The sequence below is a fragment of the Stenella coeruleoalba genome, assembly GCF_951394435.1.
Source record: "Stenella coeruleoalba genome assembly, chromosome: 3".
In the NCBI taxonomy this organism is placed as follows: Eukaryota; Metazoa; Chordata; class Mammalia; order Artiodactyla; family Delphinidae; genus Stenella; species Stenella coeruleoalba.
The window spans coordinates 161,775,549-161,796,178 of record NC_137148.1 but is presented as its reverse complement, the minus strand read 5'-3'; the positions used below and the strand labels follow the sequence as shown (position 1 = coordinate 161,796,178).

Here is a 20,630-nt window from a genome sequence, read left to right as displayed (position 1 = left end):
CGTGAAGAGTGACCTAGGTAGCTAAACAGCATGTGCTAAGGTCATAAGGCAGGACCTGCATCTCAGATTCCAAACCGAAGGCGAAACTAAGGCTCCGAAGCGGAGAATCCAGGCCCGGGGCGGGCGGGGACCGGGAAGAGAACGCACGTTCGGTGCGGGCGGGAACGAGCACCAGAGAGCGAGGTGGGCGGGCAAGAACGAAACCCAGAAAACAACACGGGCGGAGTCGAGAACCAGAGAAAGACGTGTCCGGGGCCGGGAAGGAGAATCGAGGTTCGGCGCGGGCGGGGACGAGAAGCAGCGCTCGGGCACGCGGGGACGGCGGCCGGCGCGGGCGGGCGCGGCCTTTGTCTCCTCCTCTGGCGCGCTCCGTGGCTGCACCCGCCCCATGAGCCCGCGGTCCCCCAGCGCCTGAGCCGCCCGCAGCCCCTGACCTGCCCTGCCCTCGCAATGGCCGAAACTGCCTCCGGCACCGGGGGCACGTCCCTGGAGGGTGAGCGTGGCAAGAGGCCCCCGCCGGACGGCGAGCCTGCAGCCCCGGCGTCCGGAGTTCTGGGTATGTGTGCAGCGCCTGGATCTGACAGGGTGGCAGGTGCCTGGGGTGTTCGCGGCGGCTGTACGGGGAGGGGATTGGAGTCAGCGGTCCCGGTCTGGAGTCCAGTCGAGGGGCCCGCTCCTCCGGCACAGCGGCTGCGGCCGGGCGGGCGCGGCTGGGACGGTGCAGCGGGTGGGGGCTCCCAGCGCAGGGACACCGACACGCCCCTCCTAGAACCCCAGCCCGGGGCTGAGCCCAGTCACCCCTTGGGCTACCGGATCGCTGCCGAGCAGTGATGCGCTTGAGAGAGCCTCTCCACAGAGGCTACAGAATCGTACAGTCCTGGGTTCGAATCCCTGCTCGACTGTGTGACCTTGGGCGCGTGACTTAAATGCTCTGGGCCTCAGTTTCCTCGCCTGTGAAATGGGGGTAAGGACCGCGCCCAGCTATGAGGACGCACTGACATAATGTGGTGAGGCGCTCAGATCTGCTAGTGAGCGCCCCATCGATTGTGGTTTTGGAGGCGGAGCTGGGCCTCGAGAATGAGTAAGATTTGTAACGGAGGACCTGGGGGAAGGGCATTCCTGGAGAAGGGCCTGGCTGGTGCAAGGACGTGGAGGGAAGGAAACAACCCAAGGCCAGAGCTCGCAGGGCCTTGAATGCCAAGCTGAGAGCCGAGGAGCCCTGGCAAGTGTGTGATCGGGGGCAAGGGCTGGAGGGACCAAGACTGGAGGCCAGGGTTCTGATCCGGGAATGGCCTGACCCCAGCCTGCCCTGCCTGCTCCCCAGATAAGCTTTTTGGGAAGCGGCTCCTGCAGGTGGGTCGGTACCTGGTGTCCCACAAGGCATGGATGAAGACGGTGCCCACAGAGAACTGCGACGTGTTGATGACCTTCCCAGGTACCTGTGTCCATCCCCCCAGGGTCCAGAGTGAGCTCCCTTGAGCTGGGCTCCTCTGAGTAGGAGTCTGCAGGAGGCCTTAGACCACCCGTGGCAAGAGCTATCGGTCCCTGTGCCCCTTGGCAGACACGACCGATGACCACACGCTGCTATGGCTGCTGAACCACATCCGCGTGGGCATCCCCGAGCTCATCGTGCAAGTCCGCCACCATCGCCACACGCGTGCCTACGCCTTCTTCGTCACCGCCACGTATGAGAGGCGAGTCCCTGTCCCTGGCCTCTCGCTGACCCTGCTACTCAGCTCCCCGCCCTTCCAAGCACCAACTGCGAGGTCCAGCCACCCCGCATTTGTCCCTGACGGCCACCAGGTACACCATCCCTAGTTCCAGGATGGTGAGCCAGGGTCTCGCCTTGATCCCACCTCCCCTGCCCTTCCTGCAGCCTACTCAGAGGGGCCGACGAGCTGGGTCTGCGCAAAGCAGTGAAGACTGAGTTTGGCGGGGGCACCCGCGGCTTCTCCTGCGAGGAGGACTTCATCTACGAGAATGTGGAGAGTGAGCTGCGCTTCTTCACCTCCCAGGTGCGGCCGGCTCTGGCCCCCAGCGCACATTCCTAGCCCGTGGGCGGCTGCTCCCTGTGCTCACGCCCTGTCCCCTGCAGGAGCGCCAGAGCATCATCCGCTTCTGGCTGCAGAACCTCCGTGCCAAGCAGGGAGAGGCACTGCACAATGTGCGCTTTCTGGAGGACCAGCCAATCAGTGAGTGAGGCGGTCCCAACCTTCCAATCATATGTGGGGAGTTGGCTGGGGCTCTTAGAGGACAGCTATCAAAGTAGGAGGGTTAGGAAGGTGAGGCCTAGATGCAACCAATCAGGGGCTACTGAAGAGTTGGGCGGGGCCTGGAGATCAATCAATGAGCTGAAGGGGTGTGGCCTCAGTAAAGGGGTGGGGCTTGTCCCCTCGGAGGCAGGTCCGGGAGAAATCCTTCTCTGGGTCTGGGATAAGGTAGGGGCAGGACCCTGGACAGCACTCCGCGTACTGTGTGGTGCAGCCCTGGGCCTCAGTTTCCCCTCCAGGAAACGAGCCGCTGCAAGTTCACCTTCTAATGCCAGCTTTGCACCATTCCTCAGACATCTGGAGCAATGAGCTGAGGCCAAATAGCTCTATTAAAAAAAGTGGTTCAGGGCTTCCCTGGTGGCGCAGTGGTTGAGAGTTCGCCCGCCGATGCAGGGCACACGGGTTCGTGCCCCGGCCCAGGAAGATCCCACATGCCACGGAGCGGCTAGGCCCGTGAGCCATGGCCTCTGAGCCTGCGCGTCCGGAGCCTGTGCTCCGCAACGGGAGAGGCCACAACAGTGAGAGGCCCACGTACCGCAAAAAAAAAAAAAAGTGGTTCAGGGAAATTCCCTGGTGGTCCAGTGGTTAGGACTCCACACTTCCACTGCAGGGAGCCCGGGTTCGATCCCTGGTCGAGGAACTAAGATCCCGCAAGCCGTGCGGTGTGGCCAAAAAAAAAAAAAAAAAGTGATTCCCCACTGGGATCCCACCTTCTCAGGTTTCCTGCACCCTTCCCCTCCTGCCCCTGCACCTCCCAAATTTTGAGGAAGAACCGGATATTCCTTCCACTAAGAACTCCTCTCCTGGGAAGAGCCTCTGCGAGTTTAAGAGCAGGCAAAAAGCTATGACTTGGGTTTCAGCCGAGGGGGGCTGGCCAGGCCCAGCACAGGCAGAAGGGTTCTTGTCCCCCAACAGTCCCTGAACTGGCGGCCCGCGGGATCATCCAGCAGGTGTTCCCAGTCCACGAGCAGCGCATCCTGAACCGCCTCATGAAGTCATGGGTGCAGGCTGTGTGTGAAAACCAGCCTCTAGGTGTGGTCCGGCCAGGGGGTGGGGGTGGGGGTGGGGTCCCAGGAGACAGTCAGGGCTGACTGGGACACCCCTGTCCCTGGCAGATGAGATCTGCGACTACTTTGGCGTGAAGATTGCCATGTACTTCGCCTGGCTGGGTTTCTACACATCGGCGATGGTGTACCCGGCGGTCTTCGGCTCTGTCCTGTACACATTCACAGAGGCTGATCAGGTGCCGGGTGTGGACTGCACAGGGGCTGGGACACCCAAGACACCTTCCTCCCTGGACTGGGCCAGCCAACATTTCAGCCCTCCTCTGCCACCCCCAGACGAGCCGGGATGTATCCTGCGTGGTCTTTGCCCTCTTCAACGTAGTCTGGTCAACGCTCTTCTTGGAGGAGTGGAAACGGAGGGGAGCAGAGCTGGCCTACAAGTGGGGGACGCTGGACTCACCTGGGGAAGCTGTGGAGGAGCCACGGCCCCAGTTCAGGGTCAGTCAGGGGGGATCTGAGTTCAGGGACTTTGAGAATGGGGTTAAAAAAAAGAGAAAACACACTGGGCGAGGAGCATTGCAAGAACAAAGGGAGGGGTGAAGTAGGGCTGCAGCGTCCGAGATGGTGTGCCAAGTGGGGGACTCTCCATGCCCAAAGGGAGAGGGGTGGGAAATTGGCTTTGAGGGGCTGGGAAGGGTGCATTAGGCGGGGACACCGCAGTAGCAGAGCATGACAAAGAGACACTGAAGTCGAAGGGTCGGGAAGGGTGCAGGGCAGAGGCAGCCCCTCTGATCTCACGCGGGGCCGGGCCCCCACCCTCTGCCAGGGCGTGCGGCGCATCAGCCCCGTGACTCGGGCCGAGGAGTTCTACTACCCGCCCTGGAAGCGGCTGCTTTTCCAGCTGCTTGTGAGTCTCCCCTTGTGCCTCACCTGCCTGGCCTGTGTGTTCCTGCTCATGCTCGGCTGCTTCCAGCTGCAGGTGACCTCCAGCCCCTAGCCCTGGCCTTGGCCCCGACCTGGCGGCCACCTGTCCGGGTGTGCCGTGAGCGGAGCCCAGCTGCCGGGGTGACCTGTGAACGCCCTGCCCCTGCAGGAGCTGGTGCTGAGTGTGAAGGGGCTGCCCCGTCTCGCCCGCTTCCTGCCCAAAGTCATGCTGGCCCTGCTGGTCAGTGCAAGCGCCGAGGGCTACAAGAAGCTGGCCGTCTGGCTCAACGACATGGGTATGCCCTGCGAGGGAAGGTCCCACTGCCCACCCCCCAGGAGGAAGGGCCCCGCCGCCCTGCGGGGTGTGCCTGCCGCCCATGACGGTCTGGGCCACCCCCTCACTCGCCTCCTTGGCCCCCAGAGAACTACCGGCTGGAGAGCGCCTACGAGAAGCACCTCATCATCAAGGTTGTCCTGGTGAGTGGTGGCCAGCAGGCAGGCAGGGGTTCTGCAGGGGATACACGGGAGCTCCTGGGGACAGAGGTGGCAGGGTCACCGCCCACCTGCCTGCTTCCCACAGTTCCAATTCGTCAACTCATACCTGAGCCTCTTCTACATTGGCTTCTACCTCAAGGACATGGAGCGCCTGAAAGAGGTAAGACCCCGGCCTGAAGCAGTGCCCCCCATGGCAGCCAGTGGGGGGGCCAGACCTGGCCAACGGGTCCATGGGCTCTCCAGCCCCTCCCCCCCTCCTCCATCCTTCTCTCCTCTCTGTCCGTCTGTGTGTCCTCTCTCTACCTGTCGCCCCTCCATCTGTATGTCCACCTGTCCGTCGGTCCCTCCACAGCTCCTGATCGTCCTGTCCCTGTCCCAGAGCCTCGAGCGGCAGCTTTGGGCGGTGCTGGTCCCGCTCGCGGCCCTGCGGTTCTGCCTTCTCCTCCTCTCCCTCCGGGGCCTCCTGCTCATGGCCCGGGCCAAAGTACTGGCAGGTGGCGAGCCCTTGGGGCCTCGCCGGGGTGGGCAATGTGGCTATGCTGGGGGCCTCACACCAAGCCGAGGGTGCATGCTCTGAGGGGATGGGCTTCCGCTGACGGGGTGCAGGTGGCAGAAGCCCCCGGAGGCCCTGGCCACCAGCTGAGTGAGCTCCTGGGCGGTGCTGCAAGCAGGGAAGCCATGGCCTGCCCAGGAGATTGGCTAGGAGCGCTGTGACCTGCCCAGCTGCGGTTTGGGGTTGCCTCCGTGTCCAGGGACATCCAAATTGGGTTCAGGGTGTGTCTGGAAGCGTGTTTCGGGAGGGCGGGTGCCCAGTCCCCGCAGCCTGTCCCGGTGCCCAGAGCCCCGCCCGCCCCCCACGTGGCCTCTCTCCACCCCCTTCCTGCCCCCAGATGCTGGCCACGCTGCTGATCACCCGCCAGTTCCTCCAGAATGTTCGAGAGGTCTTGCAGCCGCACCTGTACCGGCGGCTGGGCCGTGGCGAGATTGGCCTGCGGGCTGCCTGGGAGCTGGCCCGTGCCCTGCTTGGCCTACTGAGCCTCCGGCGCCCTGCACGCCACCTCGAAGCCCAGGCTGAAGAGGGTGTCGGTGGCAGCAGCGGTGGGGGGGGCCGCAGGTGTCTCAGTGGGGCCTGCGGGGCACCTGAGGAGGAGGAGGAGGCCACCATGGAGCGTCGGCCAGCGGGGGAAGGTGGGGAGGTGGGGGACGGGCCTCGGGGGGGCAGGGAGGAGGAGGAGGACGAGGAGGAGGAGGAGGACGAAGAGGAGGAGGACGAGGAGGAGGAAGGCGAGGAGGGCGGCCTCCTGGACTGCGGGCTTCGGCTGAAGAAGGTCAGCTTTGCTGAGCGGGGGGCTGGGCGGCGGCGGCTGGGCCCAAGCCCGGAGGCCCTCCTGGAGGAGGGGAGCCCCACCATGGTGGAGAAGGGGCTGGAAGCTGGCGTGTTCACGCTGGCCGAGGAGGACGATGAGGCCGAGGGGGCTCCCAGCAGCCCTGAACGGGAGCCCCCGGCTGTCCTGCTCCGCCGGGCCAGAGGTGAGGGCCGCGACCAGGGCCCCGATGGGGGCCCAGACCCAGAGCCGGGCTTGGGTGACTCAGCCCGGAAGCAGCGGCGGCAGAACCGGTCATCTTGGATCGACCCACCCGAGGAGGAACACTCGGCCCAGCTCACCCAGGCTGAGCTCGAGAGCTGTATGAAGAAATACGAGGTGAGGAGGGTGCCTGAGGGCAGGGGCCGGGCCCTCCGAGGGGCCCAGCGCAGTGAGGTGGAGGGCCTGGGGGTGATGGGAGGGAATAACGGGACCCTTCATGTGGTCAGGAACCTGCCCGAGGGGGAGCTCTGGGTCCATGCAGAATAATCTGGGGGGTGGGCTTGAGGAGAGGAAGGTGGTCCGAGGGAGGAGGTGTCCTGGGCGGAGGGAGAGCCCTAGGCCCCACCCAGGTGCCCGCCCACAGGACACATTCCAGGACTACCAGGAGATGTTTGTGCAGTTTGGCTACGTCGTGCTCTTCTCGTCTGCCTTCCCCCTGGCTGCCCTCTGCGCCCTCATCAACAACCTCATCGAGATCCGCAGTGACGCCCTCAAGCTGTGCACGGGGCTGCAGCGGCCCTTTGGGCAGCGGGTGGAGAGCATTGGCCAGTGGCAGGTGGGGGGAGGGCTGAGGGCCCCAAGCCGGGGTGCACCAAGGAGGAGCGGGTGCTGGGGAGGGTGGCTGGGCACCCCCTGAGCCCGCCTGTCCCCCTGCAGAAGGTGATGGAGGTCATGGGCGTCCTGGCAATCGTAGTCAACTGCTATCTAATTGGCCAGTGTGGGCAGCTGCAGCGCCTCTTCCCCTGGCTCAGCCCCGAGGCGGCCATCGTGTCCGTGGTGGTGCTTGAGGTGGGGCTGGCGGCCGGGTTGGGGGAGCCAGGCGGCGGGTGGGTGTCCCCGTGCCTGCAGCCTCCTCCTCTGTCACCTCAGCACTTCGCTCTGCTTCTCAAGTACCTCATCCACGTGGCCATCCCCGACATCCCGGGCTGGGTGGCTGAGGAGATGGCCAAGCTGGAGTACCAGCGCCGGGAGGCCTTCAAGGTATGTGGGCTGGGGTGAGTGCGCTTTATGTCTCTGCTCCGTGGGGCTTCTCCACCTAGCCTGGCTGGCCGTCCAGTCCTTAGCAGGAGGGTGGGTGTTCAGAGCCTGGTGTAATAATTAGCGTTCCGAAAGGGCCTGGTCCCCTCTGGGATCCTGGTGGCATCCAGCACCAGGTTGGCACTCACGAACTGTCATCCACCGGCTTGCCCAGCATTGCCCTGTTGGGGGCCAGAGACACAGCTGACGCTTCCTAGAAGCCCAAGCCTCTGCCGCATTCCTCAGAAAGCTGCAGAGAAGGCCAGGGAGCTCACTGGCGCCAACCGATGGAGCGCTCCACGATGATGGAAACGTTCTATATCCGTGCTGCCTATGTAGCCCCTCACTACAGATGACCAACGAGCACTTGAAACGGGGCTGGTGCCACTGAGAAACAGACTTTTTCTTTGCAGTTATTTAAATTGACAAAGCCGTGTGTGGCTACCGGCCACTGGATGGGGCAGTCACAGCTCTGTCTCTCACCAGTTCTCCAGAAAGCAGGGAACCACTGAGGCCCAATATTTGTTTACACTCTCCCAATTCCTAAGACGGTGTCTGGCAGGGGATCAGGGACAGAGGCGGTGGCCAGTAAATGTTCGTTCTCTTCTCAGGCCTCAGAAAGCACCGGCATGGGTCCAGGGATGCAGTTGGTGCCCCATAAGTGTTTAGATCTCTCCCCACTTCTGCAGAGAGCCCCAGGGTGGGTCCAGGGATGCAGCTGTACCCAAGAAGCGTTCGGATCTCTCCCAACTTCCGCAGGAGAGCGCCGGCATGGGCCCGGGCCTGGTTTGGTGCCTGCTCGCCCGCCTGCTCTTCCCAGTGTCCCCATAATGGCCCCGTTCTGCCCGCAGAGACATGAGCGCCAGGCCCAGCACCGCTACCAGCAGCAGCAGCGGCGGAGGCGAGAGGAGGAGGAACGCCAGCGCCACGCAGAACATCATGCCCGCAGGGAGCGTGATGCCAGTGGCCGGGAGGAAGCTCGGGCTGAGGGCTCCGGGTTGGACCCTGCTGCCCCAGAGAAGGCCTCGGCCAAGGCCAAGGGCAGTGGGGCGGCAGGAGGCCATGGGCCGGAGCGGCCCAAGCGCCCGGGGTCCCTGCTGGCACCTAACAACGTCATGAAGCTGAAGCAGATCATCCCACTGCAGGGCAAGTTCCTGTCGTCCGGGGCTGCATCCTCGCTGGCCGGCGCGGGGGCCAACCTCACTGCCCGGCCGCCCCCTGCCCCGTCTCCCACAGGCAGTGACACCCGCCTGCCGGCCTTCCTCAGCTTCAAATTCCTCAAGTCACCCGAGACCCGGCGGGACCCAGAGCGTAGCCACTCGCCGCCCAAGGCCTTCCACGCCAGCAAGCTCTTCCCCTTCGGCGGGGCCCGGGCTGAGGCCGGGTCCAACGGGGCGGGCGGGCAGGCCCGGCAGGACGGGACCCCCAGCGGTGGCAGTGGTGGTAGCCGAGCCCAGCGGAGTGGGCCGGCAGACGAGGCCGCAGCTGAGGAGCCGGACACACCCCGGCCCGAAGAGGAAGGCTCAGGTCACAAGCTTTAACTCGGGGGTGGGGACTCTGGGCCGGGCTTTGGGGATAGGGGTGGGGTGTCCAGGCCTGGGGAGAGGGGCTGAAGGGGACAGAGGAGGCCCAGTCTCCCGGTACCGGTTGGGGACCTGGGTATGTGGTACATGGAGCCTCTTGGTCAAAGCCTACCCAGTCTTTCCGGGACCCCGGAGAGCCTGGAGCCCTGTGCCTGACCCTCCTCACCCCTGGGGAGGGATGCCAAAGCCCCTCGTCCCAGTGCCCCTCGCACGGCCTGCCATGCTCCAGTGCCAGGAGAGATGAGGGAGGCCCCTTCACCACCTGGCCCTGCCTCTCCTGCCCCCATGAGACCCTACACCCAGCTCACTCTGGGGGCCCTGGACCCCCAGGCCTCTATGCAAGTCCCCATCCTGCAGCCCAGCTGTTCGAGGTGGCCTTTCTGGGAGGTGGAGCTCAGGCTGCCCACCCAGGGAGTTCAGGGCTGCAGCCACACGTGTGCCGAGCAGAGCCACAGGCCCCACTGCCGCCCCTCCCACCCCGTCCCAGCCCGGAGTCCAGCAGCCCATCCCAGGGAGCCCAAGAGGTGGCAGCTGTAGCACCAGGGATATAGGTCAGAAGTCAGAGGGACTTCCTCAGACCGTCCTCTCTCCGTGACGGGGAGGGGCCCAGTGCCCAGAGGCGGGGGATGCACCCGAAGAAGCCCACCCCTTGTCACTGATCAGAAGCAATAAGGCCCTCCATGTGCCTGAAAGCCCGGAGGGAGCGCGGGCAGGGTCCCCAGCGGGGTCCAGCGGCGGGGCCGGCATCTCCCCGGAACGGCCCCTCTCGCCTCCGCAGGGACAGCGCCGGCCCCGGTGGGCGCCCCGGCCTTCCGCACCCGCCGCAGCCGGAGCCCTGCGCCGCCGCCGCCGCCGCCGCCAACACCGCTGCCCCGGCCCCCGACGCCACCCGCCGGCTGCTGGCAGTGGGACGGGCCGTGGGGCTGCGGGGGCGAGGGCGCCGCCCCCCGCCAGGCCCCGGCCGCCGCCGCCGCCGAGTGTCCGCCCTGCGCCCTCGCCGGGCCTCTGCCCGCCCCGGCAGCTGGCGTCCTGCCGGGGGCCGCCAGCTTCTACAGCCTCCCGCCGCCGCCGCTGCCTCCCACCTCCGAGCCCCCGGAGCCCCCGGCACCGTCGCCCAGCCCCAGCTCCAGTCCCAGTCCCAGTCCCCAGGCCGTGTGCTGGCCCAGCGGCTGGCATTAGCTCCGCCCGCCCTGCCTTCCTGTTTTCATATGCAATATCAATCACGGACGGGGCGGCAGCCGCCACCCAGAAAACGCTGCTGTCGGTGTATCCTAGTATTGGCTGCCCCCTCCTGGGTCAGGGCCGGGGGCCTGGGGCCCCTCTATCTGCCGTTTTCCTTTCGACCAGGATGGGGGGAAAGGAAAGGAAACCCCCCCAAAACAACAGAAAACACACACAGAATAGGCGATTATTTATTTGTTTTTAATTTATTTTGTCATATTTTTGTAAAACGGCAGAAATGCAATAAAAAGTATATTTCAACAGTGCCGAAGGGCGGAGCTGTGGAAAAGGGACGTAAGGGCCCCAATGACGAGGTTGGGGCCAGCTCTTTGGGGGCCTGGCAGGCCTAGGGTGGGTCCCCCCCCTGTCTATGACCCTTAGGGAACTCCTCCAAAGAACTGGGTCTCCAGGCCATGGCTGGAAAACTCCAAAAATCCAGGCCCAGGGGCCCCTGGGAGGAGCTGCAGAGCCTCAGGCCCCATCTTCGGCCTCCTAGACTAAGGAAGAAATCTCAAAGTGCTGATAGGACTCAGCAGTTTGGGCCTTGGGCCTGCGTCCTGAGTCGGCCTCAGTCGTGCAGGGCTACCCTTTCTGGCACACCCGCCTCCCAGGCTGCCATCTGAGGAGTCAAGGGCTGCGGCGAGAACTTGGGTGTGGAAGTCGGAAGGCACCTGGTGCCTGAGTCTCGATGTTGAGGGGATGGCATGTTGGGGTGTGGCTTCCGGGAAGGGCCGGGATGCCCCACTGTGGGACAGCTGTCAGACCCTATTCGCTGGGACCCTTCACTTGATCAGGGATGGACATGGCCTCTCCCACCCTCAGGTGTGTCCACATACAAAGGCTCAGGGCCCAACGGGCCCCACCCCAGGCAGGGCTGGGGGAGCCAGTGTGAGGAAGGGGCACTTGCGGGGGGGCCATGAAAGAGAAGTCAGGGTTCACTGGAGGCAGGAGAGCAGCCTGTGCAAAGGCACAGAGGTGTGGGAAGGCAGGGTTTGGTGTCTGGGGGAACAGAGTGAGTAAGAGTAAAGGCAAGAGGGGTGGGTGGAGGCTGGCTGACGGGCCTGTGCTGGGGAGACCACAGGGAGGCCATGGGACCCCTGCCCTCACCGTGGACAGCACTGGCAGGAGACAGAACCCAGCCCCTCAAAGGGGAACCTGGGGCCAGGGAGGCGTGGGCAAGCCTCGGGGAAGGACAGGCTGAAGCCTGCGCCTGCCCTGCCCCACAGCCTTTGAAACTAAAGTCCTGCCATCTACTCTGCCACCAACAAACAGCGACACGATGCGCCTGCCCAGGGTCAGGCCAACCCCTGGGACTGGGGATTCCAAGCTGGTCTGAGAACCCCCAGGGATTTAGCCCTCCCCAGCACGACCACAGTCAAGCTTGCATTTCCTAAGCACCTGCCTTATGACCACAGGAACTGAACACCGCTGCACATGCGCCCAGAGCTGGGCCCCACAGCTGGGCAGCTAATCCAGGAGCCTTCCACCCAGCAGACACGGGGCAGCTCAGGCCGGAGCAGTCTGCCTCAGGCTGGGCCCTCCACGGTGACAACCTGGGGCAGGTGCCCCCCGCAGCCCATGTCCCTCACGCACGCCGCAGCCCAACCCTTCACCGCCCCCAACACCCCAGCCATCAGCTCCAGCACTCTGGCTCCCACTCAGGGCTGGCGGGGGAAGCAGCGGCATTCCCCTGGCCCTGTGCCCAGTGGTCAGGAACTCAAACCTTCTGCCTGGAGCCCAAATGCCCCCCTACGTCCCCGGGCTCAGCCCCAAGCCCAGTCCAGCTGGCTCCCGGGAGTAGCCGTGGAACCTGCCGACTGAGGGCACTGGGGCTGGGCGTCCCGCGGCGCTCCACGTGCCTCCTCTCTGAGGGCGTGAGGCCGGGCCACCTGGGCTGTCTCCACAGAGGCTGGTGGGCGTGCCGCCCTGCTCGCCAGTGTCATGGGCGTGGGGCCCACCACAGCTCCATCCTTGGCAGCACGGACCGTCTCTCTGGGGTGTCCCAGTCCTCGAGGACACCTTGACGGCTGGGGTAGAGGGGCGGGTCCGGGCAGGTCTTGGCTCTGATCGAGATGGCCGCAGCAGGCCCACGAGAGAATCCAGCTGGTCCTGGGGCCCCAGCGTCTGGGGGCCCCTTCCGGCTCCTCTTGGTGATGATGGGACGACTCTCAGTGGCTCCATCCTCTGGGGCTGAGGCACGCCGAGCAAAGACGCGAGGTCGGGTAGGAAAGATCCTTTTATTGGGGTGGACATGGAGCACGCACTAGTCCATGATAAAATGACTTAAGAGAAAGATCCGGAAGGGCTGACTTCTCCCCCTTACGCATGCTCAGAGCAAGGTCTGGGCACAGAATAGGTCCCGGTGGAACTCGAGACAAGGCAAGTCTTTAAGGCCCGAACCAGCCGGTGGGAGCCGGGAGAAGGGCCCCCACCCCTGCCGGCCGGCTGCAGCAGGGGCCTGGCTCTAGACCCTCTCAGACACGCTCCAGTTTTCCAGAGGAGAACTGGGAGGCGAGAGGAGGGGGAACTGGAGGGGGGGAGGTGAGTAACAATTGTTGTTTTTAAAAGCATCTACCAACATCACACTACTGGGTCTGACGTCCCCTTTAACCATCGCTTGGTACATTTTACAGCATAAATAAAAACTCAAGGAAAATAAATACATCGGCTCCTATGAGGTTGGAAGTGGTGTGGACGGTGGGGCGTGGGTGGGCCGGCGGAGGGGTTGGGGGGCAGGGCGCTTACACAAGGCGGGCGGGCGAGGAGCAGACAAGACAGGAGGCGCCTGTGGGGGAGTGTGAGTCTTAAGTGTCCTCGTGCATGTCCGGGCTGTCGGTCCGTGCGACCTTGCGGGGGGGTGCCGAGCTCTCACCCTCGAGGTCCACTTGCTCCTGGTCTCTCTTCTTGGCGGCATTCTGGGGGGCAGGGGAAGCGGAGGGGCTGTGAGTCTTCATGCTGGGGGAGCTCCTGAAATCTGAGGCTGGCCCTGGGGCCCCAGCACATCACAGAGCCGGGCAGTCGACCTAGGGCCCGTGGCTAGCCCCTTCTGCCCCCTGGACCTGCCCCACCAAGCCATGGTCCCCTGGGGACACCAGCCTGTGACAAGCACTTCAAGGAGTCATCACAACTCTCAATGACCCCCACACAGCATTTCTCAGACACTCAGAGAAGCCATCCACCCTGCCGGAGGGCAAAGGGCACTCGTGAGCCACCCGGGGAAGCCCCCAAATTGCCACAGAGAGGAAAGCATGCTGATTTGGGAAAACCTCCTTTCCTCACTGGTGGGAATCAAGGCTTGTGGGGCGGGGGTGGCCAGGAGCTGGGGTTTTCTGAGCAGTCACTTCATCATGGGGTCCCCCTCCAACCTGGCCCAATCTGACCACACGGCAAAACTACACGTGCAGATTTTCAAGAAAGAAAAAAAAAATATCCTGTCAGAAAGGTGGCCTCTTATGGGAAGGACGGGGTCGACGACTTTTCACAGCAGCTACGCATCCTAGTAGGGCCTGGATTTTTAATCGTGTGTACTTTTCATCATTGAACAAAGACTCCAAGTAACAACACTGAAGTCTATCTGCCACCAGGGCCGTGCTCCCCACAAACTGTGGGGAGATGGGCTTCAGTACAGCTTACCTGCCTGTCCCTGAGCACTAGAGCCCTGTGGCCTCTGCACAGCCATTCCTCTAGAGCATTCTTCCTTCTCCTGAATCACCTAGCAAACGCCTATTCAGCCCTCAAGGCCCCACTCGAACACCCAGTCTCCCAGCCACCGGTGTCCTTCCGCTTCTCAGAGCCTCCTGCTGGGCACTGTGTTCCTTCCCCGAGCCCACGTGCCTTACCTTTTTGTCCCATTGCTGATGTAAGTAGCGCAAAAGAATGTTTGTTTTTTCTGTCACAATAACTGAGAAGGAAAGACAGATAAAGTTGCAGGAAGAAGCTGTGGGGAGCCGGCTGCAGGCGGCCCAGCCCCCATCCCAGCCTGCACTGCCCTCCCAGGACGTGCTTACCCCTTCCTGGCCTCTGGGCTGTCCCTGCCCTGGGTGGCCTTTGTGTGACTCAAGTCACCACCCCCAACCCTGGAGGAGATTTCAGGAAGCCAAGCATTCTCCCTCCTGAGCACAGGCCACTACCATGAGCCCAAGCTGGCTGCCCTGACAGGGTCCCTGCTTCCCAGAGAGAGGCCGAGTCCTAAGCTGAGCTCGGATTCCACCCTCGGGCGGGGGAATGAGCCCCGGCATGCCAGGTCACGTGGGTGTCTTCCCAGACGGACCAGGAGCACAGATCCACATGCTGTGCCCCAGTGACCACAGAACGCACCCAGCAGAGTCCAGGATTTTTTCACGGTTGAAAGAAAACACCGTGACTACAATAAATAACCTTGAGATCCCCCTGCTCTGCAGGCTCCAGGCCTTTCCCTGCAGGTCCCTTTGCCTAGCCGCCCCCTCCCCAAGTTGCCCACCCCAGCCTGGGCTGGGTCCCCCACCGTATGGTATGAGTCTCGAGACCTGTGACAGGGAGCCAGCAGGGGAGGCCTGACTTGATGCAGGGGTGGGGGTGAGGGCCAGCGAGCAGCAGACAAGGGCCAGCTTGGGACCCTGCAGGGCTGGACGTGGATGCCGGTGTGGACGTCAGGAGGGTCCCAGGGAAAGCCAGGCTTCCCGCTGCTCCCAAGGGCTGGGAGCTGCCCAGCTTCCCACAGGTCACCTCCTGCACTACCCTCTGGCCCTTCCCCTCAGCAGCCGGGATGAGACAGAACAACAAAGGCCACTTACTCTGTTCGGACGGGTACTCCCGAGTGGGCAGGTAGACTGAGGGACGTCGGTTCTGTGGGAGGGTTGGGAAGGCGTGGGTTAGGAGAGTAGACAGGTCTGGGGTCCCCTCACCTCTCAACTCAGCACCCACCCTCCAATGCAGATCAAAAGACGTGTGAGGATTTCAAGTGGGGCTGGGTTTGAAGCTCGGCCCCTCTTTCTGGCAAGACCCCGACCTGGGGGCTGCACACCACCCCCGGCCCTTTCCCCGAGGGCAGCTCACGGCCCACGTACTCACCGAGGCTTTGCACACAGAGTCGGCATGAAATCGACTAAAATTGCTTTTGTTGTAGACAGGCAGTCCTTTCAAAAAATCTGCCTAGAAGACAGGGAAGATGGTAAGTGAGAAATCAGGCAGCAGGCTGGGCCACCCCCGGAGCACCTGTGACCGGGTGGGCTACCTACCGGGTGACTTCCGGTTTCCTTCTTTCTGTTCTGTCATTCAAGTTTTCTAGAACTCACCCTTGAGCTGGCCACCTGATGTGTCCACTCTTATGACCAGAACAAAGTAACCAACCCCAGAGTAAGGGTATGATCTCCCACAGGGTCCTCACAATAAACCTGTCACCAGGCCAAGGAGTGGGGAAACTGAGGCTCAAACAGGCCAGGACACTTGCATCAAGTCAGGAGCAAGCAGCGGGGTGGGGAGCCGGAGCCGGGCCCATCCAACTGCACACCTGTCCTCTGTGCTAGCTGAATACTGAACTCGTGGTCTCACCTCCATTTATGCGCCTTTGATAGAGCCTGGGATGGAGACTTGTCCACCCTAAGAAACTCTGAGGGTCCATGAGACAATACATGGGGGTGGGGGAGCAGGAGGCTGGGTGAAGGGAAAACGGCAGCTGGGACACAGGGGCTGCTGGGACACAGGACCCGAAGCCTGGGGTCAACCGAGCTTCCGAATCCTGAGAAAACTCAAAAACCCAAGTTTCAGTGTCAGTGCCAGCTTTTTTCTTTTATGTTTTTGGCTGCGTCATGTGGCATGTAGGATCTTAGTTCCCCAACCACGGACCGAACCCGTGTCCCCTGCATTGGAAGTGCAGGGTCTTAACCACTGGCCCGCCAGGGAAGTTCCAGTGCCAGCCTTTTAAAACTGGCTGAGCTTTGCAGCAAACACTGTGTGGACCAGGGCTGGCTCGAGGGCTGCTCCTGGGGTCCCCACATCCAAAGGCTGCCCTGTAAGGGGAGAATGCCTCCCACTGGGGGGAGGGCCAGAAGCCTAAAGGAAGCAGGCTGGCTCCTCCCTGCCCCCGGTGCCTGGGGCAGGGGTTCAGGCACCAGAGGTTTCAGGCCCGCAAGGTGCCAGGGAGCCAGCGACAGATTCATTCACAGCTCTGACTCTTGGAAAGTTCTTTTTCTCTGACGCTCTGGCACCAACTGGGCAAGGAAGGGAGAAAGCTCTGGAAGGGGAAGACCCTGACTCTGGGCGGAGGGCAGGTCTCTGCCACAAGATGGGGGTGAATAAAGGCCAAGGGGAGCTGTGTCCGCCTCAGGAAACTGAGGCACAAGAACCCCGAAGAGGGATGAAGGCTGAGAACTTGGGGCAGGGAGTGACTTCCCAGCAGAGCAGGAGGGCAACGCTGTCGTCAGGCCTGGAGAGGGAGAGCTGGGGAGGACCAGGGGTTTCCCAAGCTGGAGTCACCCCATCATACAGACGAGGAAACTGAGGCAAAAAGGTCATGTAACACTCATCTGAGGTCCCCCAGCCCCAACGAGAAAACAAGCTGACTGAACCCAGGTTTGCCTAACCTCAGAGGCCAAGCTCCTGTTCTGTGATGCCAGTGCCTCTGCTTCCTGCCTGAGAGCCGAGGGCTCAGAGCCTACAGGCTACGTGAACCCTCCCTCGGGTGCTCAATCGCCATGCCTGACCCAGGCGCTGCGCTCTAGGGGAAGCTGCTGTTCAGGGGATCCCCCATCACCCTCTGGTGCCGGCGGAAACAGGCGTCCTCTCCCCTGTGGGGCCCAACCCCTCCTCTGCTGGGCCCCAGCAAGAGCCTAGCGGGATGGGTGAGCCAGGGGAGCTGGAACGTGGACGGGCCTCCTGCTCCCACCCAGGAGGTGGCCCTCACATCTGGGTGACCTACGGCCCCAGAGCCAGCTCAGAGTGCCTCAAACCTGCCTCCCCTGTCCCAGGACCCCTGCCTCAGCTCAGCCCCAGACTATGGGGCCAGCTTCATCCATCCGGCAAGGTGTTCTCAGGACCCAGGGCACTGCGGAGAGCCACAGCAGACCTACTTCTGGCCCCAGGGAACAGCCAGTGCATGGGGACACGGGTGTGGATCAAAGCCATGCAGTGAATGCAGAGTGGCCATGAGGACAGGGCACCACGAGGTGCCATGTGAGGCCCATGAGAGCAGGGGGAGGGGGTAGGGAAGGCTGGCTGGTCTGAGGGATGGGGAGGACTGCCCAGATGCAGTGATGCAGGCCTGAGACCTACAGGAGAGGAGGGCTCCCTGCCCCAACTCAAACCCCTCCGCAGCCCTGGCTCGGCTTGGCCCACGCCAGCCTCCTGCCACACACCTCCTCAGCCCGTGCCACCCTCCAGGAATGCCCCTCTGCTCTCCACGTGGGAAACACCCACCAAACTCTCCAGTCAGCTCGAAACGCCCCCTCCCCCTTCCCTCTCCCCACACCCCGGAAGCCTCTACCAGGGATCCTCTGCCAGAGGCACGCTCATACCCCAACGAGGTCATCTGTTTACACATCCAGTTCCCTCACTGGACTGCCACTTCCCTGAGGCAGAGGGCAGGGCAGGGCTGGCTCAACCCTGGGTCCCTGACAGGGCTAACATGGGGCCGGGCAGCAGAGTGGTGAGAGGTTCCGAAGCCCCAGGCCTGCACTGATCCTGGATGGGCCCCTCCCTGGCTGTGTGACCTGGGGCAGGTGACCTACCAGTCTGGCCGCCCCAGTTGTGAGCGTGGTTTACAAGAGGGACCCCTCCCAGGGTTATTCTGGGTTTCAGTAAGACAACACAGGGAAAGAGCTTTGCCCAGAGCACCCCTGAGGGCAGCTGTTAGTATCGATGCATGTGTGCTGAATAAATGAATGCAGACAGGGCATGGCCAGTACTTCCTGTCAGCTAAGCAGGAAAACCAAGCCTCAGACACAGGGAGAAATCCTCACCTCAGCCAGACAAATCCTAGCTACAGCTGGGCCCAGAAGCTGTCCATTGCCTCAGCAAACACTCGCTGAATATCTGTGTGCCAGTCCCTGTGTGGGCAGCCTGCCAGTGACCCAACCAAAGCAAGATGAGGAAAAGAAATGGTGTGCAGAGAGAGGAGGCATGGGGGCCTCCTGCAATCAGGAAGGGACCCTCTGAGCAGATGTTATTCACAGGAGGAAGAGCAATCCAGGCAGGAGTAACAGGTGCAAAGACCCTGGGGTGGCAGGGACTGAATGTGAAGATGTGAAAACAAGGCCACTGTGGCTGGAGATCACAGCGGGGAGGGGTGAAGAGGGTGGAGATGAGGTCCCAGAGCTGGGCAGGGACCTTGGAAGCTGAGGGGGGGAGGTGGGTTTCATTGGGGTTACAACAGGAAGCCCCCCCACTGTTTTGTAAGCTAGATAGTGGTATTATCTGATTGACATCTTTAAAAGCTCCCTCTGGTTCTGGGTGAATTACAGACTGCCAGTGGGGCAGGATGGAGGCAAGACCAGGGAGGAGGCTGGAGCAGGTGTTCAGGCAGGAGGTGGCAGTGCCGGGACCAAGTGGGGAGCTGTGGACAGATTCAGAATTCGTTTTGGAGGCAGAGCCAACAGAACCCTCTTAGGAACTGGGAGTGGGCAATGAGGTCGCAGTGAGGAGTCAAGGACAACACCCAGGCTTGGGGACCCACGTGCTAGGAACCCACTTACCACTTTCCCATATCCTTCCTGACAAGAAGTCTTTTATCTATTCCCCACCACATCCCAAGGACTATGGCTTGTGGGCTGGGACCCTGAGTCCAGGAACAATGGGGTTTGACTTGCCCTGACAAAAGCTTCCATCACCTCTGTCAGCCCTGGGGATGCCAAAGAGTGGAGAGAATGAAGGGGGCTTCAGCCCAACTGTGAGGCTGTGTCCCACTTCACAGGTGGAGAGCCCAAACCCCAAAGAACCACCAGACCCAAATCCCAGGATGAGTGAGCGGCCCAAGGGGGACTTTAACCTCCCAGAAAGTTGTCATTATCCCCACTTCAAGATGAGGAGACAGCTAGGAGGGAATGTCACCATCCCCGAGTCACCCAGCTCATCTGTTGAGCGTTCACTGTCCCAAGCCCTTTAAGACGTCAGTTCCCCAAATTATCACAACCCTATGAAGTCTGAACTATTGCTACCCTCATTTAACAGGGATAGGGCCTGATAACTGGAGAGATGCAGTCGCTCCCTCTTAGAGCTGATCGGGACCGGAATGTTGGAGGTGGGGTCAGGGCTCTGGGGGACCAAGGCAGTTCGCGATGTCGCACTTCCTTTGGCGATAAAGCCCCGCATGTCACGATGTCAAGCCCCCTCCCCGCCCCGACGCTCAGGCCGGCCTCCCAAACCTTCCCGAACAGGAAAGGCCCAGGCCTGGCGCCCGGAGGACGAGGCCTCACTTGGGGGTCTCGGGGGACCCCATCCCCACACCCCCCAGGCGATTTCCGGGGGAACCGCGACCCGGAAATGAATGAGTTGTCAGGGCCTGGAAACCTAGATAGGGTCAGGGGTCGGAGATGGAGCCAGGACGGGGTCAGCAAGAAGCTCACAGCAGGGTCCCGGGGGGTCGAAGGTGACAGGTCAGAGAGAGGGGCGGGGCCGGGCCCCCCAGGGCGGTGAGGGGCCTCGGGGGTTACTGGAGGTGGGTGGGCCCGCGGCGCCATTTTGTCGAGCGGAGGGGGAGTACGGCCCTGGCGGCCACCCTCACCATCTTCTGTTTCCTCCGTCGCCGCCTCAGCCACCGCCTCAGCCGCCGCCACCGCCACCACAGCCGCCTCCTTAGCAGCTGCCGCACAGTAACTTCTAGCCACGGCACAGCCCACACTGCTGGTGCGGCCGCCCTTCAGTCGTTGGTCCGCCCTCTGGCCCTGCCTCCAAGTTATGCGGTCTTTGCGCACTCCCATTGGCCAGATCCGGCAAAGTCACGCGGCCATTGGTCGCCACGCCGCCTCCCTTCGTTGTCAAGTTCAGTTGAGAGAGCAAAACCCCGCCCGGGACTTGCAAGCGAAGAGCAGCGAAATCCGGAAGTGGGCGGAGGCCGCGCCCCCAAAGCCCCTTGGGATTTGTAGTCTGCAACACCCGGAGGTCCCACCGGTCTCTCTAGCATTTGCTACGCTTTTTCATATGGTGGTTCATGAGGTTCTTACAGCAGCCCCCGGAAGGATAGGGACCCACCGTTACACTCCCAGCCTCCTCCCTGGGGTCCCAACCTTAGGTTTCGGCATATCTAAACTGCTCCCACACTAGCCGCTTGATATCTTTAAGCTGACAGCATCTTTGAAACACTTCCCTTGGCTCCCCAGTATCCCAAGGATCCAGTCCCGCCTCCTCGGTCCCAAATTCTGGGCCCCTCCGGTCTCCTTCGTCTACCATTTATCCTGACCCGTCCAATCCCTCCTCCCTTTGGACTCTCCCAGACCCTGCCACCTTCTCTAAGAAGCCTTCCTCGACTGCGTTCTTCCCAAGGCAAAGTCCAGTGCCTCCTCTGGGCTCCACAGTCCTCACAATCATCCTCCCAGCCCTGACTCCACTGTGTCCAGACTG

At 62.5% G+C, this 20,630-nt stretch overlaps 2 protein-coding genes across 6 annotated transcripts; one reads left to right on the top strand and one right to left on the bottom strand.

The window, feature by feature from the left end:
• The first annotated feature begins 257 nt into the window (after nucleotides 1-257).
• Nucleotides 258-11,259, top strand: ANO8 (anoctamin 8). Its single transcript, XM_079917793.1, has 18 exons — nucleotides 258-556; nucleotides 1,325-1,435; nucleotides 1,562-1,694; nucleotides 1,877-2,015; nucleotides 2,096-2,192; nucleotides 3,186-3,302; nucleotides 3,386-3,513; nucleotides 3,611-3,772; nucleotides 4,101-4,253; nucleotides 4,368-4,494; nucleotides 4,620-4,675; nucleotides 4,779-4,853; nucleotides 5,584-6,396; nucleotides 6,644-6,835; nucleotides 6,937-7,068; nucleotides 7,150-7,260; nucleotides 8,148-8,823; nucleotides 9,658-11,259. The coding sequence occupies exons 1-18, from the start codon at nucleotides 451-453 to the stop codon at nucleotides 10,056-10,058; spliced, it is 3,729 nt and encodes a 1,242-aa protein (XP_079773919.1). The 5' UTR covers nucleotides 258-450; the 3' UTR covers nucleotides 10,059-11,259.
• A 142-nt stretch (nucleotides 11,260-11,401) lies between these two features.
• Nucleotides 11,402-20,403, bottom strand: DDA1 (DET1 and DDB1 associated 1). 5 transcript variants are annotated; one of them, XR_013827707.1, is made up of 6 exons: nucleotides 19,795-20,403; nucleotides 15,150-15,226; nucleotides 14,873-14,924; nucleotides 13,940-14,001; nucleotides 12,846-13,015; nucleotides 11,402-12,290 (listed from the first exon to the last, which is right to left on the bottom strand). XR_013827707.1 is itself a non-coding variant. In XM_079917794.1 (5 exons), exons 1-5 carry the CDS (start codon nucleotides 19,988-19,990, stop codon nucleotides 12,905-12,907), a joined length of 498 nt encoding a protein of 165 aa, XP_079773920.1. In that variant the 5' UTR covers nucleotides 19,991-20,400; the 3' UTR covers nucleotides 12,325-12,904. The 5 variants fall into 5 exon arrangements, 2 of the variants coding, with proteins under 2 accessions (XP_079773920.1, XP_079773921.1); XR_013827708.1 differs by having other exon boundaries at nucleotides 12,268-12,334; XR_013827709.1 differs by having other exon boundaries at nucleotides 12,287-12,363.
• Between the last annotated feature and the right edge of the window lie 227 nt (nucleotides 20,404-20,630).